Here is a 25548-nt window from a genome sequence, read left to right as displayed (position 1 = left end):
GTAATGTATTGTTCTTTGTTCTTATATAGTTATATAAAAACAAAGTAGTGCAGATGAAGGAAATCTAAAACAAAGAGAAAATGCTGGAAAAACTTAGCAGATCAAACAGCAGATGTGGAGAGAGAAACAGAGTTAATGTTTTGGGTTCGATATGACATTTCTTCGGACCTTCTGAGCTCTCTTTCTCGCTCCACAGATGTTGGCAGGCCTGCTGAGTTTCCCAGCATTTTCTGTGTTTGATACAACATAGTGTCAGCCGTGCCTGGACTAGTGCAAGTAGAAGATATTCAATATCAGGAAGGCAATGATATTTCAGGTTAGTCACCATTAGGAACAACAGCATATAGAACAATACAGCACAGAACAGGCCCTTCGGTCCTCGATGTGCCAACCTGTAAGCTAATCTAAGCCCATCCCCCTACACTATCCCATCATCATTCTTATGCTTATCCAAGATCTGTTTAAATGCCCCTAATTGGGATTGAGTTAACTACATTGGCAGGCAGGGCATTCCATGCCCTTACTACTCTCTGAGTAAAGAACCTGCCTCTGACATCTGTCTTAAATTTATCACCCTTCAATTTGCAACTATGCCCCCTCGTACAAGCCGACATCATCATCCTAGGAAAAAGACTTTCACTCTCGACCCTATCTAATCCTCTGATCATCTCGTTTGTCTCTATTAAATCCTCTCTTAGCCTTCTTCTCTCCAATGAGAACAAACCCAAGTCCCTCAGCCTTTCCTCATGAGACCTTCCCTCCAGACCAGGAAACATTCTGGTAAATCTCCTCTGCACTATTTCCAATGCTTCCACATATTTCCTGTAATGGGGCAACCAGAACTGTACACAATATTCCAAGTGAGGCCGCACCAGCATTTTGTATAGTTGCAGCATGACATCACGGCTCCAGAACTCAATACCTCTACCAATGAAACCTATCACACCGTATGCCTTCTTAACAGCACTATCACCCTGGGTCAACTTTCAGGGATCTATGTACATGGACACCAAGATCCCTCTGCACATCCACACTACCAAGAATTTTTCCATTGACCCAATACCCTGCCTTCCTGTTATTCTTCCCAAAGTGAATCACCTCACATTTAGCTACATTGAACTCCATTTGCCACCTCTCAGCCCAATTCTGCAGTTTATCAAAGTTCCCTTGCAACCTGCAACATTCTTCCACACTGTCCACCACTCCACTGACTTTAGTGTCATCTGCAAACTTACTACCCCATCCACCAATGCCTGTTGTCCAAGTCATTTATATAAATGACAAACAGCAGTTGTCCCAAAACAGATCTTTGTCGCATACCACTAGTAACCGGACTCCAGGTTGAATATTTTCCATCAACCACCACTCACTGCCTTCTTACAGAAAGCCAGTTTCTAATCCAAACTACTAAATCACCCTCAATCCTGTGCCTCCGCATTTGTCCAAAAGCCTACTATGTGGAACCTTATCAAAGGCTTTACTGAAGTCCATGTACACCAAGTCAACTGCCCTACCCTCATCCACATGTTTGGTCACCTTCTCAAAAAACTCAGTGAGATTTGTGAGACACAACCTTCCTTTGATGAAATCATGTTGACTATCTCCAATCAAATTGTCATTTTCTAGATGATTATAAATCCTATCTCTTATAATCCTTTCCAAAACCTTTCCCACAACAGATGAAAGGCTCACCGGTCTTTAATTGCCTGGGTCATCTCTACTGCCCTTCTTGAACAAGGGCACAACAGTTGCAATCTCCAGTCCTCTGATACTAAACCTGTAGACAATGACAACTCAAAGATCAAGGCCAAAGGCTCCACCATCTCCTCCCTAGCTTCCCAGAGAATTCTCAGATAAATCCCATCCGGCCCAGGGGACGTATCTACTTTCACACTTTCTAGAATTTATAACACCTCCTCCTTAATAATCTCAATCCTTTCTAGTATAAGAGCCCGTATATCTGTCTTCCTACAGAAGAAACACAGGAACAAAATCTGAAATCTGAAATCAGGATTGGAAATACTATGCTAACTCTGCAGACTCGGTAAAGAGGGAAACGAGAGTTAATGTATCTTGTCTGTGACCTTTCATTAGAGCTCGAAAGAAAAATAAGAATAAGAGAAGAGAACACTGCAGTGGCCTATATCACTCAGGCCTGTATTCTGGGAGCATTGTGTGATGTTGTATTTGATTAATGTTCCTGTGTATGACGCTGTGAACTGCTCAGATGAGTTTTTGCTTATGATCCTCCAGGTTGTGAATTCCCTATCTTCAGTAAAAGTTCAGAAGTTCAAAACAAGCCAGTCATTGTTCCTACAATGCTTGATGATTTACCTGTTTTGCCAGGAAGATAAGTGTAGGTTTTGGGGGTCAAATGTTGATGCTAGTGTCCTAGGGAAAGAGGAATGATAACATCCATTGCTTGAATTAATCGCTTCATTTTCGGAGGACAAGTGAAATATTCTGCTGCTAGAACCATTAGATCATTATGAAACATCTTGATAGCTTACTTATAGATGTTCTTTTATCCCTTCCAAGTGAGACCTTTCAGTAAACAACTTAGAGACTGCTTGCACTATTTAATTTGCACTGATATGACATGGTTTGGGATCCGATCTGTAATTAATGTCTTAAGAGGCTGGAGGTCATTTTGAACCTATGAAACTAGTCATTTGGCCCAATGCATCAGTTTCTTTTCATGGCATTTAGTCTGAAACAACTTTTCAAAAGGGAACTGGATTCGTTCCTATGAATATTGCTGATTAAGTGAGATTAACAGTAGTGATGACAATGACCTCCTCAAATTTGTTTGATTGACTTTGGAGAGGATTCCCATTGTTATCCCTGAATTGTCCTGGAGTTTTCTTTTCCACTTTTTTGCTACTTCCAGGAAATTTCTGACAGGGATCATGTGTAAATGATGAATAGGGAATCTACTAAGTCAAGGTGGGGTAGACATGCTGGACCAGTTAACTCTTTCCTGACCTTTTTGCATGGTTTTTCTCCACATATCCATTATGCTCCAGCATTCCTCTTCTTCGAACATAGACTAGGCTACAGATGTCAGACCAACTTCAGGCAGATATAACACCAATAAAGGAGCATACAGCTAGTGAAACAGAAAAGAGTAGGACATTCAATTCTTTGAGTTTGCTCCATCATTCAGTTGGATGGCATTTCATCTGTATCTAAACTCCATCCACCCATCTTAGGTCCATAATTCTTAATAGTCGTGCTGAAGAAAAATCTATCAGTCCTGGTCTTCAAATTGTGGATATGCCTAGACTCAGCAGCTTGCTCAGGAGATAATATCAGTTTTCCACTACCCTTTGTGTGAAGAAATAATTCTGACATCATTCCTCATCAACTTAACTCTAATTTTAAGGTCCTTGTTCAAAGTTTCCCAGCAGCGGAAGTAATTTCTCTCTCCATTTTGTTAAATCTAAAACACTTTAAACAATTCAATTAGATCACTCCTCAAGGTTCTGTAATCAAGAGGATATAAACATAGTAAGGGAATTTGTCCTGATAATTTTACTCATTTAGCTCTGATATCATTCTTGTAAATCCAAATTACACTTTCTCCAAAGCAACTGTATCCTTCCTGATGTGCAGAGGCTGAATAAATGCAGTATTCCAGGTTGAGTCTAATCAGAACAAAGGGTGGTTTAGCCTGTAATTTAGAAACTTGCAGAGTAACACTGGTGTATCGGTCACGTGTCACTCTATACAAGTACAACGTCACATCCCATGAATGAATGGAAAGAAGTACCTGAATACGGCAACCCAACTCAAGAATTTGGTAATGATGTAGAACTTATTTCCAAAACAAACATGGTTGATAGTTCACTTGTCACTGTCTCCTGAACTACAAGTTGGGATTTCACAGAGCAAGTCAGAGAAGCACATAATGTGATTCAGCTGAAGTCAACAAACCTGCTCTGTATTTTTCCTCACTCTTGTCAACAAAACAAATATAGTGAGAGTAGCTTTGTAAGAAAGACAGCTCAATTGTCTGACATTGAACCAAGCAGAGCTCTAATATATTTAGTCAATGAGCTGTAGCATTGAAATGTAGAGGACATCTTTAGCAGTTCATAGCATCATAAAATCCCTACAACGTAGAAACAGGCCATTCAGCTCATCAAGTTAACACTGACCCTCTGAAGAGCATCCCACCCAAACCCTATAATTGTCTGGAGGAAACACATGCAAATGTGGGGAGAAAATGCGAACACCACACAGACAGCTGCCCAATGCTGGAATTTAAAGTTAGGACAACAGGTTTCATCATTGTCTTTCAGGATGGCTAATAATCTATATTCTATTTTTGACTCTCCAGTTGGACTCCACATGTAATATTGAACAATCTTCCTTCAATGACTGGTTTAGTGGCCATCTCAACTTCCAGATTGAGCACCAGTAAGTGAATAGGAAACATTTCTAAGATGGGTTAGGTTTTGTTGGTGGGGTGCTGGTGGTGATGGTGGCAGTGATGGTGTGAGGGTGTGCTGCAGGGGGAACGTTTGCAGCTACCTCTTGAAGACCAAGGTCAGAATCTAAACCTGATTGATTGGATTTTCTCAAAGACTTCTAAATAAAGTATACTTTCTGTGCCACAATTCTGTGCAAAATTGTGTTGTGTTGAGAAACTTGCTTTACCTTAATAAATGAAGCAATGACTTAAATAATTGATACATATATATGAAAATTATTTCCTGTTTTACTTTCCGAAATCTCTGAAACATGCTGTTTCATTGATGATTCTGATTTTAATTACTTATTTCATCGACTGCAATATTGTAGAACTACCTGAACAGAGTTATTAACACATAAATTCCATGTTTCATATTGTGAAGCTTATACTGACATTCATATTTTGTCAGATAGTTTACATATAAGATACACATTGAGTAACAGTTGACTGTCTTCTTTACCTGATCATGTCCCTATTTGGCATTGAGAGGCACTGTGAGAATGCCATTAGAAAATAGCCAATGTCAAGCCATAGAATCATAGACTCCCTACAGTGTGGAAGCAGGCCATTTGGCCCGTCGAGTCTACACTGACCTTCCAAAGAGCCTCCCACCCAGACACACCCCAACCCTATCCCCTTAAACTTGCAATTCCCCTGGCTAATCTACCTAGCCTGTACATCCCAAGGACACAATGGGCAATTTAGCTTGGCCAATCCGCCATCTTTGGTCTATGGGTGGAATCTGGAGCACCTGGAATAAATCCATGCAGGCACAGGGAGAATGTGCAAACTCCATACAGACAGTGACCTAAGGGTGGAATCAAACCCAGGACCCTGATACTATGAAACAACAATGCTAACTACTGAGCCTGCATGCCACCCTGAAGTGGTGCAGGTGCTGGAGAAACTGATGTTCATTCCAGAAAAGTTGGCACAATAGTTATCTAAACAGATTCTGATTATGTGGATCTATAGCATGTATGATACTTGCTTTGGTGCTTTCAAGCTGCCTTGGTGGTTAAAGGGATGCATCCAGTGTCATGGAGCAGGTATCTTACCACTCATTCTTCTAAATGCCAATGAAAATAGGCTCAACATGCCGAATCTAGCCTTATAAAATAACTCCTTCATCAAGCAAACCTTCTCTGAACTGTTCCTTTTACAAATATATTCCTTCTTAAGTAAGAAAACTTCAACTATACACCAGACCTCACACATGGGCTCAATAAATCCCTGTTTCGCAAGCAGAATCTCCCTACTTTTACAATTGGTTCATCATACAATAGAAGTAAATATTCAATTGGCCTTCCTAATCACTTGCTGCATCTGCATACCAACATTACATCATGTACCAGGACACCCAAAGTAGTGTCCTTGGTCTGGATTTTTCACTGGCCAGATAGTGGCAATACCAATGTAGACAGGACCCCATGGAATCCTCATCATAGCAGAGTCTGAAGGAATTGCCCAGAAAATGTAATTGTCCACTGAGATATTTCTCTAAATTTTGAATGTCTCCATTTTAATCAGAGACTTTAGATGTTTCTGATGAAATTACATAATATAGTTACTAAGGAAAAGTTAGACTATTAAATACATTGCTAAGTAACCATTGGCAGACTCTATTCTTAACACACACCCACAACGACACCTCTCCCAGACCATCTGAACCACACAGACTCTGACCCAGATGGGAATGGACACCCCTTACCCCCACCCCAAACCACCCCCCACCAAAATTCCTTTACTAAGAGATCATTAATGAATTCTGTCTGATTGTGCATTGACAGATCTAAAGTAGTCTGCTCCATAGTTCGCTCTAAAGTGTACTGCTGTAAGAAATTGTTCCAAATACACTCAATCAGCTCATTTTCCAGGTTATTGTTCTAAAATGATTCATTAAATCTCTATGAAAATTAAAATCACCCATGATGGTTGCAATGTCCATCTTACATGGGTGATTAATTACACAAAGCCTTGTAATAATCCACATTGCCACATGGACTGCAGTGATTCAACAAGGCACCACCCTCTCACAAGCAACCAGAGCTGATTAATATTGCCAGTCTCAACCAGTGACACCCCCATCCTGTGAATGAAGAAAAAGCATGGCTTGTTGCCAAGAACTCAGATGTTCCTGTCTGAGGAATATTTTATGAGGTGAAGGCTTTAAATGCTGATTGTGTAAGCTGTAGAGAACTTGCTAATAATTTGGAGGCTGCATTTTATCTCCACAGTTTGGGACTTAGCATACACTTTAACAATAGTTTTAGTTTACTTGCTTTCTTTGTAACAAAATAATGAGATTTGTTCATGATTAAAATGTGTGTACTGCTTTCTTCAACTGAGACTGATTTGGATGTTGTGAGAGTTATGGACCTTGAAGATATCTGTAACATATTCGAGCTGGGGGATGGGAGAACTGTCAGGCAGCTGGCCAGTTCCATTGGATGGTTTGGTGCATTCCCAAGGCTAGGCTCTTCATTAACATGCTGTTTGCGAGCTGCAGGCCAAACCTAGGCTTCCTACTGCTGCTCACTGGCTTTGGGACTGCAGAAAGGCTGACAGGAAAGCAGTCCAGGGAGACAAAGGCCCACCTTCTTTTGTGGAACTTGTATGCTCCCTGGATCCACAAAATAAATTTTTCACATAACGGTTTTTTTCTGGCTGTCTTGATACAACGGAACGTTACATCTGGCACAATGTATGGTATATGAGCCCGATTGCTAAGAGAAATGAAGTCTCAGCCTGATGCTGGTAAATGTCTAGGTCCTGCCCCAGAAGGCCCTGATAACATAGAGTGCTGAGCAGAATCAGTGCAGTAAGTTTATCAAATAAATTGATTTTGATTCTACTGATTCTGCTAGATGAGTTTCAACTCATCATGTTGCCTTAAGCAGCACCAAAGAAAGAAAGAACCTAAGGCTGGAATGGGGTTCAAGGAAAAGGGGCCATACTTCTTGGCTCCAGTTGAAATATTAGCCAAACACCTGCCTCCTTTATAAATGACAGCTTTTAATTGTATTTTCTGTAATCCCCATTCTTTTCCAGTCTTTTCCCAACAATGCCACGTCACAATTACTACAAAATTGCCCCTTTGGTGAAATCACTGTGTAACAAGCATGGCTTGAACTACCAAGTGAAGCCTTTATTGCAAGCCTTCAAGGATATTATAGGGTAAGTAATGTTCACACCATTATCACCATGACATTTGTTGTCAAATGCCCAGTTTTCATAAGTTGACATTTTAGCTCTCAATTGTTGGGAAATTAAAGATGGACCCTAATTTCCTTAAATAGTTTTAATATACACACATGCACACAACCTCAAGGTTATCAGGGTAAAGATGTTCAACCGTCTTCCTATAATACAGTTAAAAACTGAAAATTATTCTGTTTCAAAATAATGTGTTCTTATGATCTACTTGGGTAATTTGCTGAAGCCAAAGAGAGTCTTAAGAGAGTTAACTAAGCATTCATATAGATTGTCGCAAGTCTGCTGGAAACCATTCATGTTTAAGAGGAATCCAAACATCTAGCAATTTACAACATGAAAAGATTTCATATGTTTCAATAAAAATGTGTACAAAAAGAAATTAAACAGCACTAACAACTTAACACTATAACTCATAAAGTCCTATACTGTAAATTCAGTTCTATTTGTTACTTCCTCCAAGACTTCAATTTACTTATAAAATCTTGAAAGTTCATTCCCTTCTTTAGGGATCAACCCAAAGGTATGCCTTTGAAATTTACTTTCATTCTCCTCAGTATTCCAGGTTTCTCCAAGGTACAAGATTTTTGAGGATCAATCCATTCACGTTTAGCTAAGTGACATTCCAACATTTCCTTAAAGACCTAAGGTGCTTTGCTGGCTGCCAGAAGATAACCAATTTCCCTCTCTCAGTCCTTCTAACTTTGCTGATTGATATCTGCCACAAGGCTCTGTGAGGACCACTGGAGATCACTTTCTCCAAGTTTCAACTAGGCAAAACTTCCAGCTTCTTTGCCTGACATAAAATCTAACTGAGCTTGAGCCCTGATCCACATTCCATGTGGCGGAGGAATAAAGTTAGGATCATCAAGTGTACGCCTGCCTAACATTCGTCTCCTTTAACTGTGCCAAGTCAATGAGCTCCTGTTTATAGAGTCATTGGGATGTACAGCATGGAAACAGACCCTTCGGTCCAACCCGTCCATGCCGACCAGATATCCCAACCCAATCTAGTCTCACCTGCCAGCACCCGGCCCATATCCCTCCAAACCCTTCCTGTTCATATACCCATCCAAATGCCTTTTAAATGTTGTAATTGTACCAGCCTCCACCACATCCTCTGGCAGCTCATTCCACACACGTACCACTCTCTGCATGAAAAAGTTGCCCTTTAGGTCTCTTTTATATCTTTCCCCTCTCACCCTAAACCCATGCCCTCTAGTTCTGAACTCCCTCACCCCAGGGAAAAGACTTTGTCTATTTATCCTATCCATGCACCTTTGTACTAAGCCAAAACCACAGCTTCCTTTGTGAGGAAAAACAGCATAACCATCTAAGTCCCTGAGCTTATCTCCATGACAGTGTGGTATATTTAGAATGAGACAGAACATAAAAACAAGCTAATTAGCTTTACCTTCAACACAACTGTTTAATTCTGTAACCCATGTGAATAATTTATCATTAATGGAGTTTCATCACACCCCTCTCCTGGAAAACGTTGGCCCAGGTAACAAACCTTCACATTTACATGGCTTTTAACTTTATTTTCACCTAGAGAATACATGAGCAGTTTAATATTCTGATTTAAATCAAGGGTAGACCTTCTGGCTTCATTAAGCTCAGAGAAGACCCTGATAGTTTATTTGCCCACACCACAAACTCTGATTTTGTAAGATTCACATGGATTACCTTTTAACTTTTTGCCTTTACTTTAGGGGTCTTCATAATTTTTCTTCCCAGGGTTTTCTGTTATATTACATTTAACTTGAAACCATAAAAATAGATAATTCTGACGAATGTAAAAAAAAACTTGCTGAGATTTTCCAGCAATTTCTGTTTTTGTTTATGACAAAATATAGTTGGTAATGTAAAGTGTTGGCTGGAAGAAATTAATCATGCCTGAGCATACATGCCAACTGTGCTTTGTATCTGTCTCACTTTACTACTGTCTATTTGATATCCACTCCCAGTTAAATCCAGGCTAAAGGTTATGATATCTTGTCTAAGAACCCTACATTAGGCATACAGAATATGATGAAAAGCTTAAATCCTAATACTAATTCTTGGAGATACCATTCATGGTGACAATAAGTCCAAGAAGACCTCTTTTTATCCCTTCTTTTGTACATCTTTTGTTAACTGAATTAAGCATGCCTAACCAATTTGGTTATAGGCCCACAGGTTTAATTGGAAGCACACTAGCTTTCGGACCGATGCTCTGAAGTGTGTTTCCAATTAAACCTGTTGGCCTATAACCTGGTGTTGTGTGATTTTTAACTTTGTACACCCCAGTCCAACACCGGCATCTCCAAATCCTAACCAACTTGGATTTTGATTCACATGTGCTAACTGTTCATAAGCAATCAAATATAAGTGGTCCTATTTAAATTTCCTTAATATTTTGTGCATTGAGTTTAATTAAATGTGCCAATGATTTGTCTGATATGCCACTTTTCTCCTCCCAGGTCCCTGAAGAAATCTGGTGATCTGTGGTTGGATGCATACCTCAACAAATGAGGCTACTCAATGAATCCTCACTCCTCTCTCTCCCTGTCCCTGTCAGAATTCCAGTACTGCGTTGGAGTTCCTGTTTCTCTGAGTTTGTGTCCATCTCAAGTGGTTTTCTGCAGTATAAGAGGATGCTGCCACTGGCTTTCTGCATGACCTGACAATTGACTTGATTCTCAATTCATGGCTGGTGAAGAACACCTTGAAGTAAATTGTTCTGTTCCCCCTGCTCCACCGCCCTTCCCTGTTCAAGCATTGGCAGGTATCCACTGCCAATGGAGCAGACTATGTTTTAATTAGATGAGACAAATGTAGGACAATGGGCTTGATTTTATTTTAATTTAGTGTGTTTACTGACACTAAGCAAGAAAGTTTTTCATGTTGTGATACCTCTAGTGTACTTTGTGGAGTAGAACAAGAAGTTATTACTGCATCAGCTGTGTAAATATTTAACCTTCAGTTAAATGTGCATCTGACATGCTCCACTGTAACCATGACCATTTAATAGGGGAGATCATGCAGTCATACAGAACAGAAACAGATCCTTCGGTCCAATTTGTCCACATCAACCAAGTTTCTAAACTAAGGTGTCAAAGAGGGATTACGTTGCATGATGCCAGTTCATCTTTTCCATCTAACTCTGGCAGGTCATTGTTTACTTAAATTGGTCTTTTGAAGATGTTGTTGATATTAATGCTGACACCTTAGTCACAGGCAAAGGTTGAGAATCTGCATTCCTTCTCTTTCGCAAACATTCCAAATAGTAACAGGTTGCTGTGATAGTACTGTTTCCAGAGTGGCCCTTATGGATGAGGTTGGGCAGATGGGATGCGACCAGCCTGACTACCAGCTGTAGTTACAGCATTGCCAAGTGTGCTTCAGAGTCTTACAAAGCAGGACGACCTGGGGTTCATGTGTCCAGTGCGCACTGATCTCAGTTAAAGTGTCAATCTGATGATGTCTGTACATCTGTACTGGCACATGTTTCAGTGGAGTTTGTAGCATAATCAGACACCAAACTTCTGACTGATTTAGGCTGCCACATTTAATATTAATAGACCAGATCGAAGGAAACAATTGTTGATTCTTGCCCGTGAATTCCCCTGCTGCCAAATGCTTTTGTGTTGATCTAGTTGAGGACATGATTAGATGCTCCTTTATGTCCGTTGGAGTCACAGAGTTTGCGTTCATTAAATATCAAGACGGACGCCTGGGACGGGATACCAAAGGGCATCTATGCCCATTGCACCTATACCCCAGCACAAAGTGCTGCCTCATGAACAGGTTATAAATTGGGGACAGAGGGTTAAATGGCTGCTACCTCTTGTTCAACACACACATACAGAGAAACAGAATGGAAGTAACATATTACCCATACATTAGGTGGTACACAAAGTAGATAAAATCAAGCCCTGCAATCCATTTACAAGAAAATATTAAAATTTCTACAAATGACCTGAGGAATGAATGGTTCTGTGGCAGTTTGGAGTGAGTTTCAATGATCTATGTCAGTTTGAAGTATGACATTTGGAAAATGTCAGTTCAAGCTGCCATTGACTCATTCTCGCTAAACTCTATTCCTTCCCTGCTTTCTGCAACCATGATCAATAGGTTCCCAACTTCTGTATTTGTCATGTGTCTCTACACATGATTTCTTATCCTAACAGGCAAAAGTCTCTTTCAGTCGTGTCTGTCCATAATTTATAGTAATGAGGAGGACAATGGTATAGGTAATTTTTTAAAATAAAATTACTAATCCTGTTTCTGGCATAATTGAAATAATTGTTGATTCTTTTTAATCTTCCCCATTCATTATTGAATATTTTTAACAAAGAATGCATTCTTTAACTAACATTAACAGCAGCATTACTTACTCACCCTACTGGGTACACATATACTATGCTGAATCCAGTTTCTGTCTGAGTTGCTTTGACAATAAACACCCCCTCACTATGCTTTCTCAATATAGAAACTAGGTTCTACACTAAGAGTAGAAAGTGAGGACTGCAGATGCTGGAGATCAGAGCTGAAAATGTGTTGCTGGAAAAGCGCAGCAGGTCAGGCAGCATCCAAGGAACAGGAGAATCGACATTTCGGGCATAAGCCCTTCTTCAGGAATCCAGCAACACATTTTCAGCTCTACACTAAGAGTCTACAGTTGCTCTCAGTGGCACAGACAAGATAAAGACAATAATGTCGCTGAGATATGAAGTGACCACTAACTAAACGTGGTTGAATGTCTTTGCGTTATTGAACTGAGCTATGGCACATGGAAAGGAGAGACTGTTTCTGAATACTAGACTGACATTCAGAGGGATGGTGATGTCTGATGTGTGTGGACCCCTTGGAGTTCTTTCAACATTCTCCTTCGCTGTCACATACAGACAGTGCTCTCTGTAAGGCTTATAAACAGCTATCTTTGTTTTGGGAATAACACAGAGTATGATTTGCTGAATTTAAAACGAATGGAAGAGGAAAAGCCTGAAATATTGGTAATTTTAAGCTTCAAAACAGTTGATTTCCAAGAGTACGATTCCAAAAGTGATATGATCATTATGGAAAATGAAAAACAGGTATTCATTGTATGTTTTAAAAGAACGTCCCAACCCAATACTGACTGGCCTAAAGCATGCCCATCATAGCTTGGGTAACAACAGAGTGTGGCCTGACCATAGCGATTCCCACAATCAAGCTCTGATTCTGATGAGAGGTAATTGTCATTTGGACAAGTAACTTACGATCTGATGCAGGCACTACGCTGTATCCCAGAAACGATCTTCTGCACTCCTTACTAAATCTCCAGAATTAGCAGCATTGTGTCTGCTAAAAATAAGTTGTCATCAAGATGAAACTACAAATTCATGCTAAAACAGATAATGTGACATTTTGTTGTAGACAGTTCTTAAACCTTCCAACTCCCCTTGATATCCCATGGCATTGTCACTGCTGAGTCTCTACCATCAGGATGAGCCATGTACATATTACTCTTGTAGGTTAGAGGCTTGGAAATGTGTACCAAGTGTCTCGCCTCCTGTTTCCTCAAAGCCTATCCAGCATCTACACAGCATAAACTAGCTCTGTGCTGGAATACTCCACATTTGACCTGGATGGGTTCAGATACAACGCTACCACATGAAACTTGACACAATCTGAGGCAAAACAATTACTTGATCAGCAGCCCATCCACAGCCATAATTGTTACTTCCTGCAACTACTGTGTGTATGAAGGCTGCAATAAATATCATCCAAATGGGTGATGATATTGGATGAAATATGATCCAATATGATATTGAAGGAAAAGGATATGCAATTTCCTTCCACATGTATATTCCAAAATGCATTTGGAAGGAAATGAGCAACAACAATGTGGGAGTACCATCATCTCCAACTTCCCATATGTTATCCTGTTCATTGTTGCTGATCACACTCCCAACTTAACAGCATTGTGGGATATCTTCACCACACGAACTGCACTATGACCAAGTACCTTCACCCACAGAAATGCAATGCTTTTCTTAAGGGCAACCAGGGATGTGCACTACATGCTGGCTTTGCAGGTGAGGACTACATTCTGATAATAATTTAAAATAAGCCTGACAGGAGATGAGAGAATATCTGGTGGGGAATAGGTATTAGATTCTTCAATTTAATATCTCAGGACAATGTTCTCAAACATGTGGAATATATTGCAGTCAGCCATAATATGATTTTTATAGTCTGTAAACATTTAACTAAATTTTCTTCAATGTTTTCTGCAGTTGAACCACATTTTTTTTGTGTGGGAGCAAAATTGGCAGATTATCTATTGGTGTTCATATATTTGATATGATCCACATTTCAACAGAGAAGTGATGGAGAGTTCTGGTACAGCCTCCCTATGCTGATAATTCCGCCTGTTACACATACCTGGGCTCAGGGGAAGCATGAATGGTCCCAAGCAAGGGATCAATCTCTCAAAAGGTAACTGGTCAAATACAGGCCTTGACTTCCACACCAAAATTGTACAATGCCTTATCCAATTTCTCCCCATCTGACTTGCATTCATATTTTTGACATTTATATCCCTCTTGGATTCTGCTCCAATTGTCCTGCAGATAAGCCACATCTATTTCACCTCCCCAGTTATCAAAATAACATTTATGACTGGGTTAGCACAGCACTCTCCTAAACAATTCAACTGTAGTGCTAATAGTAGAACAGAAACCACAACATTTGGGCCCTGACTCTTTATGGCAGTGATCCAATCTATTTAATCATGACCCAGTGTCAGCACAGTCTGAACTGATTTTTGAAAGAAATTGTTCATGGGATGTTGGCATTGCTGGCTGGGCCAGCATTGATTGTTCATCTCTAGTTCCCCTTGAGAAAGTTGGGGTGTGCAGTCTTGTTGAACTGCTGAAATCCAAATGGTGTAAGTACATCCACAAATGGCCTTCAGGAGGAAGCTTCAGGATGACCCACTGACGGAACACCAATATATTTCCAAATCAGAATGGTAAGTGGCTTGCAGGTCGTGGTGTTCCCTTGCAACTACTTTCGCTGTTCTAGATGTTAGTGGTCATAGGTTTGGAAGGTAAAGGTGCTGACAAAGCAGCTTTGGTGAAGTTCTGTCGTGCATCTTGTAGATAGTATACATTGCTGCTACTGAGTGCCAGTGGTGGATGGAGCGGATGTTTGTGGATGTGATGCTAATCATCCTCCTGGCTTGTGCCTTGTAGATGATGGACAAGCTTTGGGAAATTAGGAGGTGAGTTCCTTGCTGCAGGATTCCTAGCCTTTGATCCACTCTTGTGGGCACAAAATGTTATTCTTGTCTGGTTCAGTTTCTGCTTAATGGTAAACCTCACAATATTGATAGTGGGGAATTTAGCAATGGTGATGTAGAGGGGAAAAAGCACTGATAAAATTATGTTTTTCTGCCAAGTGTGGAGGATAGGAAGCATGGGATAAGGCAACCCCCAAGGCAATATCAGAAGGATAGCTGGCCTCTTGTGGCACAGTGATAGTGTTCCTATCTCTAAACTAGAAAGTCTAGGTTCAAGTTGCACTATCCCAGAGGTATGCTTGAACTGGTTGTTTCAGTAGGACAGTGTCTAAGTGAATATGGGATAATAAAACAAGTTTTCCATCAATATGGTTAGAATCAAAAGCCTAATAACCCCATTGCTTTTTCACAGATGAACCCCCACCTTTCTGCTTTCTACTATACTATAAAACTCTCTCACCCGGCAACATCTACAATCGTCTCTTCTATCCCTTTAAGTTGTTCATTTCAGTGACTTCAGTCAGTAACTTCTCGGCAAGTTGATTTCTTTTAGAATGCAAGTTTCCATCTCACTGATCTCTTACTACAATGTTTAATTTGTATCTCCTGTTTTTTGAACAGCAACAATTATATCAATTCCCTTCAGTAATCATGGATTTTTTTTTCCAAAATTAAACAATCCTAAAGCCCTTCCTTTCCTGATATTTTGAAATTATCTTCTCAGTTGATATCCATGGAGGGGAGGATGTAAAATTCAGTCTCCTTCCACATAATAGCAGTGTGTGCAATTGATAGATGATGCATTTTTTGTGTTGCTGAGTACTCTAGCAGGTACTTGTCATTTATAGTTGGGTATTGTTACGTTAACAGTGCATGTTATTTATCCTTTGTAAGATCCACTGTGATATATTCATACATTTATTTAAAGTTGTAAATCCAAAGGTGCTTCACAAGGTAGCAATCAGACAAAAATACACACTAAAAGGATGATGAGTGACTAAAAGACTGGTCAAAGAAGTAAGATTTAGCAGATATTTTAATGGAGGGAGAGGAGTAGAAAAGGTGAGAGGGAACTTTTGAGCTTAAAGTCTAGGCTGAAGGCAAAATCGTAAATGGTGGGACAAAGGAAGTGGAGGATGCACTAGAGACCCAAATTAGAGGAATATTGATTTCTTGAGAGTTGTGGGGCTGGCGAAGGTTACAGAGGGAAGAAGTGTTGGTTTAATGCAATGATATGAACATTATAATGAAAATTTAAAATTTTCATTTATATATAGATACTGGTAGACTGGGAGTCAATGTAAGTCAATGAGCATAGAGGTGACTAATGAGTGTGATGGTGCATGTTACCCTATGGGCCACAGGATTGTGGATGTGCACAAATATCTGAAAGTTCGAAGATTGAATCAGAGAATGGTGACTTGGTCAAATCTGGAAGTAAAAGCAATATGGATGAAAATCCCGGCAGCAAATTATCTGACATATATGTGTCATAGAGTCCTACAGCTCGGATATAGGCCCTTTGGCCCAAACTGGTCCATGTCGATCAATGATAATATGATGCAGAGGTTGTAAACAGTCTTTTTCAGTCTGAGACACTAGAGAAAGGAATGGAATTGATGGTTATGGAGCCTCCGTCTGGGGCTGAAGGTTTTCTTTTCCTTTCCAGTGGAGGAAATTATGGTTCATCCAAACCTGAATGTCAGACAACGGAGGAATTAAGAAAGTTTGTGGTGAAGTAAAGTTGGGTGTGGTCAGAGTATAGCTGGAACCTGTGCCATGTCTTCAGATGATATACCAAGGAACAATATGTTAAGAAATAAAAGGGAATGAGGATACATGCATGTGGGACATCATAGGATGTGATGGGAAGAACAGGCATTTCAGTAGATGTTTTAAAGTGTGACTGGACAGGTAAAGGTGGAACTAGGTCAGGAAGGCTCTCTTAACTGGACAATGAAGGGGAGAGATTGCAGGAGGATAGTGTGACTGGCTATGTTAAAGATTGTAGAAAAGATATGAAATTTCAAGCGGAGTAGTGTACCAGAGTGACAGTCACATTGAGTGCGGTAGTGAATGTGTTTAGGGCCGTGTCAACTTTGTAACATGGGTGAAAACCTGATCAGAGAAATTCAAAATGGACTTGTAGGAAAAGTTGGTATGGATTTGGAAGGATGTAAGAGGAGACAATACAATCAAGGACTGTTCAAGAAATGAAATAATTTCCATAGCTTCAGGTTTAAAGGACAACTTAACATGATTAAAGCAATCATCAATCAATAATTTCTCATCAAGTAGGTTATTGTCGGAATGAGTATTTTGTGTCGGTGTTTACTATGGAAAAGGATATGGAAGATATAGAATATAAGGAAATAGATGCTGACATCTTGAAAAATGTCCATATTACAGAGGAGGAAGTGCTCGATGTTCTGAAACACATACAAGTGGATAAATCCCCAGGACCTGAGCAGGTGTACCCTAGAATTCTGTGGGAAGCTAGGGAAGCTGGGCCTCTTGCTGAGATATGTATCATTGATAGTCACAGGTGAGCTGCCGGAAGGCTGGAGGTTGGCTAACGTGGTACCTCTACTTAAGAAAGACGGTAAGGACAAGCCAGGGAACTATAGACCAGTGAGCCTGATGTCGGTGGTGGGCACATTATTGGAGGGACTGCTGAGAGACAAGATGTACATGTATTTGGAAAGACAAGGACTAATTAGGGATAGTCAACATGGCTTTGTGCATGGGAAATCATGTCTCACAAACTTGATTGAGTTTTTTGAATAAATAACAAAGAGGATTGATGAGGGCAGAGCGGTAGACGTGACCTACATGGACTTCAGTAAGGCGTTCGACAAGGTTCCACATGGTAGACTGGTTAGTAAGGTTGGATCACATGGAATACAGGGAGAACTAGCCATTTGGATACAGAACAGGCTCAAAGGTAGAAGACAGAGGGTGGTGGTGGAGGGTTGTTTTTCAGACAGGAGGCCTGTGACCAGTGGAGTGCCACAAGGATCAGTGCTGGGTCCATTACTTTTCATCATTTATATAAATGATTTGGATATGAGCATAAGAGATATAATTAGTAAGTTTACAGATTACACCAAAATTGGAGGTGAAGTGGATAGTGAAGAAGGTTACGTTGGATTAAAACGGGATTTTGATCAGATGGGCCAATGGGCTGAGAAGTGGCAGATGGAGTTTAATTTAGATAAATGCGAGGTGCTGCATTTTGAGAAAGCAAATCTTAGCAGGACTTATACACTTAATGATAAGGTTCTAGGGAGTGTTGCCAAACAAAGAGACCTTGGAGTGCAGGTTCATAGCTCCTTCAAAGTAGAGTCACAGATAGATAGGATAATGAAGAAGGCGTTTGATATGCTTTCCTTTATTGGTCAGAGTATTGAGTACAGGAGTTAGGAGGTCATGTTGCGGCTGTACAGGACATTGATTAGGCCATTTTTGGAATATTGCATGCAATTCTGGTCTCCTTTCTGTCGGAAGAATGTTGTGAAACTTGAAAGGGTTCAGAAAAGATTTACAAGAATGTTGCCAGGGTTGGAGGATTTGAGCTATAGGGAGAGGTTGAATAGGCTTGGGCTGTTTTCCATGGAGAGTTGGAGGCTGAGGGGTGACCTTATAGAGGTTTATAAAATTATGAGGGGATGGAAAGGGTAAATTGATGAGGTCTTTTCCCTGGGGTGGGGGAATCCATAACTAGAGGGCATAGGATTAGGTTGAGAGGGGAATGATATGAAAGAGACCTCAGGGGCAACGTTTTCACGCAGAGGATGGTGCGTTTGTGGAATGGGCTGCCAGAGGAAGTGGTAGAGGCTAGAATGATTGCAACATTTAAAAGGTATCAGGATGGGTATATGAATAGGAAGGGATGTGGGCCAGGTGCTGGCAGGTGGGACTAGATTGGATTGAGACATCTAGTCGGCATGGACAAGTTGGACCGAAGGGTCTGTTTCTGTGCTGTATATCTCTATGACACTATACACTAACAAGGTTATAATTAGCAACACATCCTGTTGATTCAGATCCAACATACAATCTGGGTATCAACTATTCTGCACTTTTAATTGCATTCCAATCACTTACATATCCTTATTATTCATTTACACATGAACCTTGAGATCCACAATTAGATCCCAGGCATAGAAGTTAATTTTCTGGTATGGATAAATAATCTAATTTATCTGTACAGATTTCTAAACCATTCAGTACATGTCATAATTAATAGATTAGTTTTGAATCGAGTCTCAGTAACAAGAAGTTGTGGTATTGTGCACAGACATTTACTCGTGGAAGAGGAATGTTAGTGGGGTAAGCTGTATGGTCTCAGGAATTCTTTAACCTGCCATTCCTGAACATGCAGCATTAACTTCCTGCAGCAGTGCAGACTTTATAAAACATGCATAGGCCTATAAATGTTACATTGTTGGCAACCCCATTAACAGATTTATGGTGGAATGTGTATAGTCAGAGACAACCTCTATTTTATCATTAAAGGTAGACCACTTGCACATAGCATCATTTCAAAGGCTACATTTTTCCAGCTCCCTGTTACATATCTCGAGAATTTACCCTGTGTTCTGATGTCTACAGTTTTTTCCTAGCTTGTTTGTGTCAAATTTCACACAGGTTCCTTATATTTGGTGATATGAATTCCAGGAACATGAAATATTTATAAATCCCTTCTATTCTAAATTTTCCATGAAATTCAGGCTTGTATGAATTAAAACAACACAAACAGTGCAGAGATTTAAGGGTCAGGAAAACAAATGTTTGCTTTTGAACATGTTGAAGCAGAATAAATTGTTAATATCTAGATAATCACATTATGAAGTTTGTTAATGTCTTTATTTAAGGTTAAGCAGAAACAGGAGGTTGCTATTAATTGTCTGAGCGCACGCGCGCACAAACACACACACACACAGACAACACCTGTCACATTGGGTAAGTCTAAGAAAGTCAATAAACTGTACACAAAAGAAAATATATATGTATCCTGATTTCAATTTCTCCAGCTGACTTAGAATGTATTCATGTACTCTATGCCATTGGTATGGTGGAATCTTTCTAATTTAAACCATTATTGAATTGCAGTTTTTGAGCAAAGTACAATGTAACTCTGCAAGTACAAATTCACCCCACAAACATATGTATGCATGTGGGTTTGTGTGTGTGTGTGTCTGGGGTGGGGGTTGTGAGTGTCTGAGAGAGAGTGTGTACGTGTGTGTGAATGTAATGGGGTCTAGGTCTGTGAGAGGGTGCATGTGTGAGTGTGGGTGTGTGTGTGTCTGTAGGAGTGTGTGTGAGTGTCTGTGTGCGTGTCTGTGTATAGGAGTACCTGTGTGTGTGTGTGTAGGAGTGTCTGTGTGTATATAGTGCAATGGTGGTCACCTGTAATGTGACATGAACCCAAGGTCCCGGTTGAGGCCCTCCCTATGGGTACTGAACTTAGCTATCAGTCTCTGCTCATCCACTTTTCGCTGCTACCTGTCCCGAAGTCCGCCTTGGAGAATGGTCACCCGAAAGTCCGAGGTCGAATGTCCTGGACCACTGAAGTATTCTCCAACTGGCAGGGAACACTCCTGTCTGTTGATTGTTGTGCTGTGCCCATTCATCCGTTGCCGTAGCCTCTGTTCGGTGTCACCAATGTACCATGCCTCAGGGCATCCTTGCCTGCAACGTATGAGATAGACAACATTGGCTGAGTCACATGAGTACCTGCCACGTACATGGTGGGAGGTGTTCCCACGCATAATGGTGGTATTCATGTCCACACTCTGACACGTCTTGCTTGCAGCACCTACCGTGACAGGGTAGTATGGAGTTGTCTCACACACACACACAAAGGCACTCCTACACGCACATACGTAAACACACAGGCCCTCCTATACACACACACACACATATTCCTACAGAAACACACACTGACACATGCACCCTCTCAGACTTAGACACCTTTACATTCACACACATACATATATACTCTCACAGACACAACCCCCCACCCCATACATGCACACATAAACACATATGTTTGTGGGGTGAATTTGTACTTGCAAATTTACATTGTACTTTGCTCAAAAACTGCATGAATCCATGTAAGACTCTGTTAACTCATGTTTTAGATTAGAATCAATCTAAACATTGTGGCACAGACAGGGAACGCAGGGGGCTAACACCTTCAACACATTATCTGGGCTGACACCAATTGTTAAAGTTAACTTGAGAATGTAACTTTAAAAAAATGTTTTGTGATTTACATATGAAAGAAGTGAAACCAACATGGTCATTTTAACAGATGAGAGACTTAACAATCAATCAAGGTATTTTTCAATGTGTAATTTCAGTTACATCACACTGTAAACTTTTGCTATAAGTTCTGCGTCTTACAATTGTGTACTCCACAACCACCTGATGAAGGAGCAGTGTTCCGAAAGCTAGTGCTTCCAATTAAACCTTTTGGACTATAACCTGGTGTTGTGTGATTTTTAACTTTGTACACCCCAGTCCAACACCGGCATCTCCAAATCATGTCTATAATCTCTGCTGCATCAAGGGAATTTGGTACTGGAGGAAAAATAGTATGCGAATGGTAGAAGAAGGAATCTACCCTGAAGAAGAAACCTTGAGAAGGATGACTCAGAATTTCTTGAAAATTGTTGAAATGGCTACATCATTGCTAGAAATACAATGCATTTTTGCACATTTATGTGGCCCAGATCTAATGTGGGTCCAGCAATGATTTCAGACCAACAATTTGAGTGTTTAAAACCTGCTATGCATGTAATAAGACCTGCTATGTTCTCCAGTATTTTCCATTTTTAATTTTAGGTCTTCAGCATCTGCAGTATTGTGCTTATGAACTAGTCGTTGTAGTCATTTTATAAAATAAAGCAATCTAATGTTGCAGCAGAAGAACAATATTGTTCAGAGACTATCAAGAGCTCTCAATGTCAAAATGACAGTTTACAATGGCACGTTGCTAGACATGGACGAAATGGCCATGAGATCAATATGCCCCGAAATTTTAATCCATTTTGAATTACCTAAACTCTTTGCATTGGAGGATAATGGACGACTTGATTTTAAAATGCTTTGATTGTCATTAAAGGTATCTTAGTGCAATAAATTAATTCAATAAACCATGCTACATATAGTTAACATAAGTTACCAGTGGTGTGCTTTTATCACATTTTAAAATGGTGACAACTGCAGAGATTCATATTACACAGCAGCATGTAAGTTGACCCTTGTATATGGATAGATTTTTGCAAGCTTTACAGGTTGACTTACATGCCGTGATTTATAGTAACTTGAAGTCACCATTGGGACTGATGAAAGAATTTATAAAGCACCTCTCACAAACTCATCTGTTTAAAACTAGCTGTACTGCTGCCAGTTTTACCAGGGCAATCTTCAGTCTGTCACAGGTTGAAGGCTTTTCTCACATATTCAATGCTTCATTACTTCGTGGGCGGCACGGTGGCACAGTGGTTAGCACTGCTGCCTCACAGCGCCAGAGACCCGGGTTCAATTCCAGCCTCAGGCGACTGACTGTGTGGAGTTTGCACGTTCTCCCCGTGTGTGCGTGGGTTTCCTCCGGGTGCTCCGGTTTCCTCCCACAGTCCAAAGATGTGCAGGTCAGGTGAATTGGCCATGCTAAATTGTCCATAGGGTTAGGTAAGGGGTAAATGTAGGGGTATGGGTGGGTTACGCTTCGGCGGGGCGGTGTGGACTTGTTGGGCCGAAGGGCCTGTTTCCATACTGTAAGTAATCTAATCTACTGGCAAACACTAAACAAAGCCGTAGCCAAGACCTTATTTGTTTCCTAAATCAATTATATCAAAGATTGAGGTTTCAAAATAGGAAAAGACAGTTAGTTACTTACTTAATGAAAACAGCTACTATCTATTTTGATTTGCATTCCATTTAATCTACTGGGGTATAACATTTTAAGTCTTGGTGTTTGTAAACAGTACAGTAAACAGTATCTCAGTTAAACAATTAATAAAATTCAGTTAAATGATGTTGGAACATTTAGTTTCTTAATTCTTATCATGTCTGGAATTCTTTAAAATAAGCAAAGTATAAAAATACATTTAACTTTTTTGATGGAAATCTATCCTTTAAACTGGCTCTGATGCCATTCTGATGGTATATCATGAATACTGTTAAAGTTCCTCCAGTTTCCTTAACTAATAATGAGGTTTCTATTAAATAACTAGATATTGTAAACATTGAACGTTGCTATGTATTACATAAGTTTTGAAGTTTTCTTTTAAAAATCAAAGTTCAATTTAATGCTTGGCAAAATGTCAACTTTGTTACCTATACAATGTTTCCATTCCAAACCCAGTCTTCAATAAGATCTGTACAGTCAGATTGCAGATGACATGAAAACTGGTAATGTGATAAATAGCAAGGAGAAAAATCTTAGACTACAATATAAACAGACTGGTCAGATGGACTGAACAATAGCAAATCGAATTTAATCATGAAAAGTCTCAGGTGGTGCATTTTGAAAAGACAAACAAAGGAAAAGAGGACATATTAACTGGTAGGACCCTAAGAAGTACAAAGGATCAGAGGGGCCTTGGTGTGCCTTTCCATAGTTCCCTGAAGACAGGAAGATGGGTAGATAAGGCAATTGAGAAGGCATATGGGATATTGACCTTTATTAGTTTAAACATTGAATACAGTAGTAAGCAGGTTGGAACTATATATATAATGTTAATTGGGTCACAGCTGGAATGCTGTATACAGTTATGAGCAGCAGCAGACTATAGGAAGGATGTGATTACACTCGAGAGGGTGCAAAGGAGATTCACCAGAATGTTGTCTGGGTTGTAGTGATTCAGATCTGGTGAAAGAGTGGATAGGCTGTTTTCCTTCGAGCAGAGAAAGCTGAGGGAGGACCTCATTGAGATAGACAAACTTGTGAGAGGTGCAGGTGGATAAATAGCAAGACGTTTCTCTCATTAATCAAGGGGCCAATTACCGGGAGGCACAATGTTAAGGATCAGGAGCTTTAGCAGGAGTTTGAGAAAACAAAAATTCACTCAGAGGGTAGTGAATTCACTGCCGAAATGGAAGGCAGGGGCAGGAACCTCCAAGACATTGAAGAAGTATTCAGATGAGCACTTGAAATGGCATGGCATACAAAGCTACAGAGGAAGTGCTGCAAAACCGGATTAAAATAATCGATGTTTGATGACATCATGGACACGATGGGCTGAAGGGCCTTTTATTTTTTAAAGGAGGAGAGTCCTTGCACACACACACACAGATCCAGCTCCCTCAGAGCCAGCTCTCAGAGTGAACACCCCTGGTTTTTATCCCCCACATTACTGCCTAACTGCTTTTTTTTCCCCCAGCATCCATGTTGTGTGTTTGCAGGTGTGAGACACAGTGGGATCCCCACCGCCCGGTGGCAAATGGGCACGCCAAGGCGTGTCTGGATGGTGGATGAGGGCGAAGAGGTGGACGGTGTGCAGCAGCAGTCTATACAGGGCCCGCCTTTTTACGTCCTTAAAAGGAACAAAATTAAAATTCCGGAGGCGGCTCAGGTTGTGGGGCACAGGCTCCTGCGGGAAGTACGGGACCTTGGGGCCAATGTGAAATTCCGTCCGGGCTGGGGTGAGCGCGGACAGGATCCCACCGCACACCTGAGCATCCTCCAATTGGTGCACTACGTCGGGTCCGAGCACCGCCGTTTTAAGGCGTCGGATGGCGGTGGCCACGTACTGGACGTCTACCGCTGCCCTGCTCGCTATGTCCTGCGGCAGCGTCCAGCCCAGGCCCCCGGCACCCAGTACGTCCCCGACCCTGGTCACCCTCGCCGCCACGGCTCTCCCCTCCGACAGCCACTCGAGTACGGAGGTGCGGATTCCTGAGCAACGGCTCCCTGACGACAGCCGCTACTCCTGCCAGAGGGTAGGCACAACACGATTCAACCATGTTCCAGACAGTGATCAGGTCCTGGTAACAGACAGGGTGTCTCTACTCCCCTTCTTGAATAAGGGGACAACATTTGCTATCCTCCAGTCTTCTGGCAGTCTTCCTGTAGATAACGACAACATAAAGATCAAAGCCAAAGGCTCTGCAATCTCCTCCCTAGCTTCCCAGAGAATCCTAGGATAAATCCCATCGGGCCCAGGGACCTATCTATTTTCACACTTTCCAGAATTGCTAACACCTCCTCCTTATGAACTTTAATCATGTCTGGTCTAATATCCTGTATCTCAGTATTCTCCTCGACAACAATGTCTTCTTCCTGTGTGAATACTGATGACAAATATTCATTTAGTGCCTCTCCTATCTCTTCAGACTCCATGTACAACTTCCCACTACTGTGCATGACTGACCCTAATCTTATTCTAGCCATTTTTTTATTCCTGACATACCCATAGAAGGCTTTAAGGTTATCCTTGATCCTACCTGCTAAAGACTTCTTGTGTACCCTCCTGGCTCTTCTTAGCTCTCTCTTTAGGACCTTCCTGGCTAATTTGTAACTCTCAAGTGCCTTAACTAATCCTTCATTACTTCTCTTTACACAGGCCTCTTT

General features: G+C 40.8%; 1 protein-coding gene across 2 annotated transcripts in view; it reads left to right on the top strand.

The window, feature by feature from the left end:
- Positions 1-11971, top strand: part of fads2 (fatty acid desaturase 2) — a 54420-nt gene extending 42449 nt beyond the window's left edge. For both annotated transcript variants that reach the window (XM_043706021.2, XM_043706019.2), the window contains 3 exons: positions 4343-4422; positions 7529-7654; positions 10156-11971. In XM_043706021.2, the coding sequence (XP_043561956.1) occupies positions 4343-4422; positions 7529-7654; positions 10156-10207 (258 nt within the window). In that variant the 3' untranslated portion in view covers positions 10208-11971. The remainder of the gene's footprint in view (positions 1-4342; positions 4423-7528; positions 7655-10155) is intronic.
- The last annotated feature ends 13577 nt before the right edge of the window (positions 11972-25548 follow it).

Source organism: Chiloscyllium plagiosum, unplaced genomic scaffold, assembly GCF_037043375.1.
Source record: "Chiloscyllium plagiosum isolate Xiang-an unplaced genomic scaffold, Cpla_swu_hap1 HiC_scaffold_18, whole genome shotgun sequence".
NCBI lineage: Eukaryota > Metazoa > Chordata > Chondrichthyes > Orectolobiformes > Hemiscylliidae > Chiloscyllium > Chiloscyllium plagiosum.
This window is presented reverse-complemented; position numbering and strand designations above follow the sequence as displayed.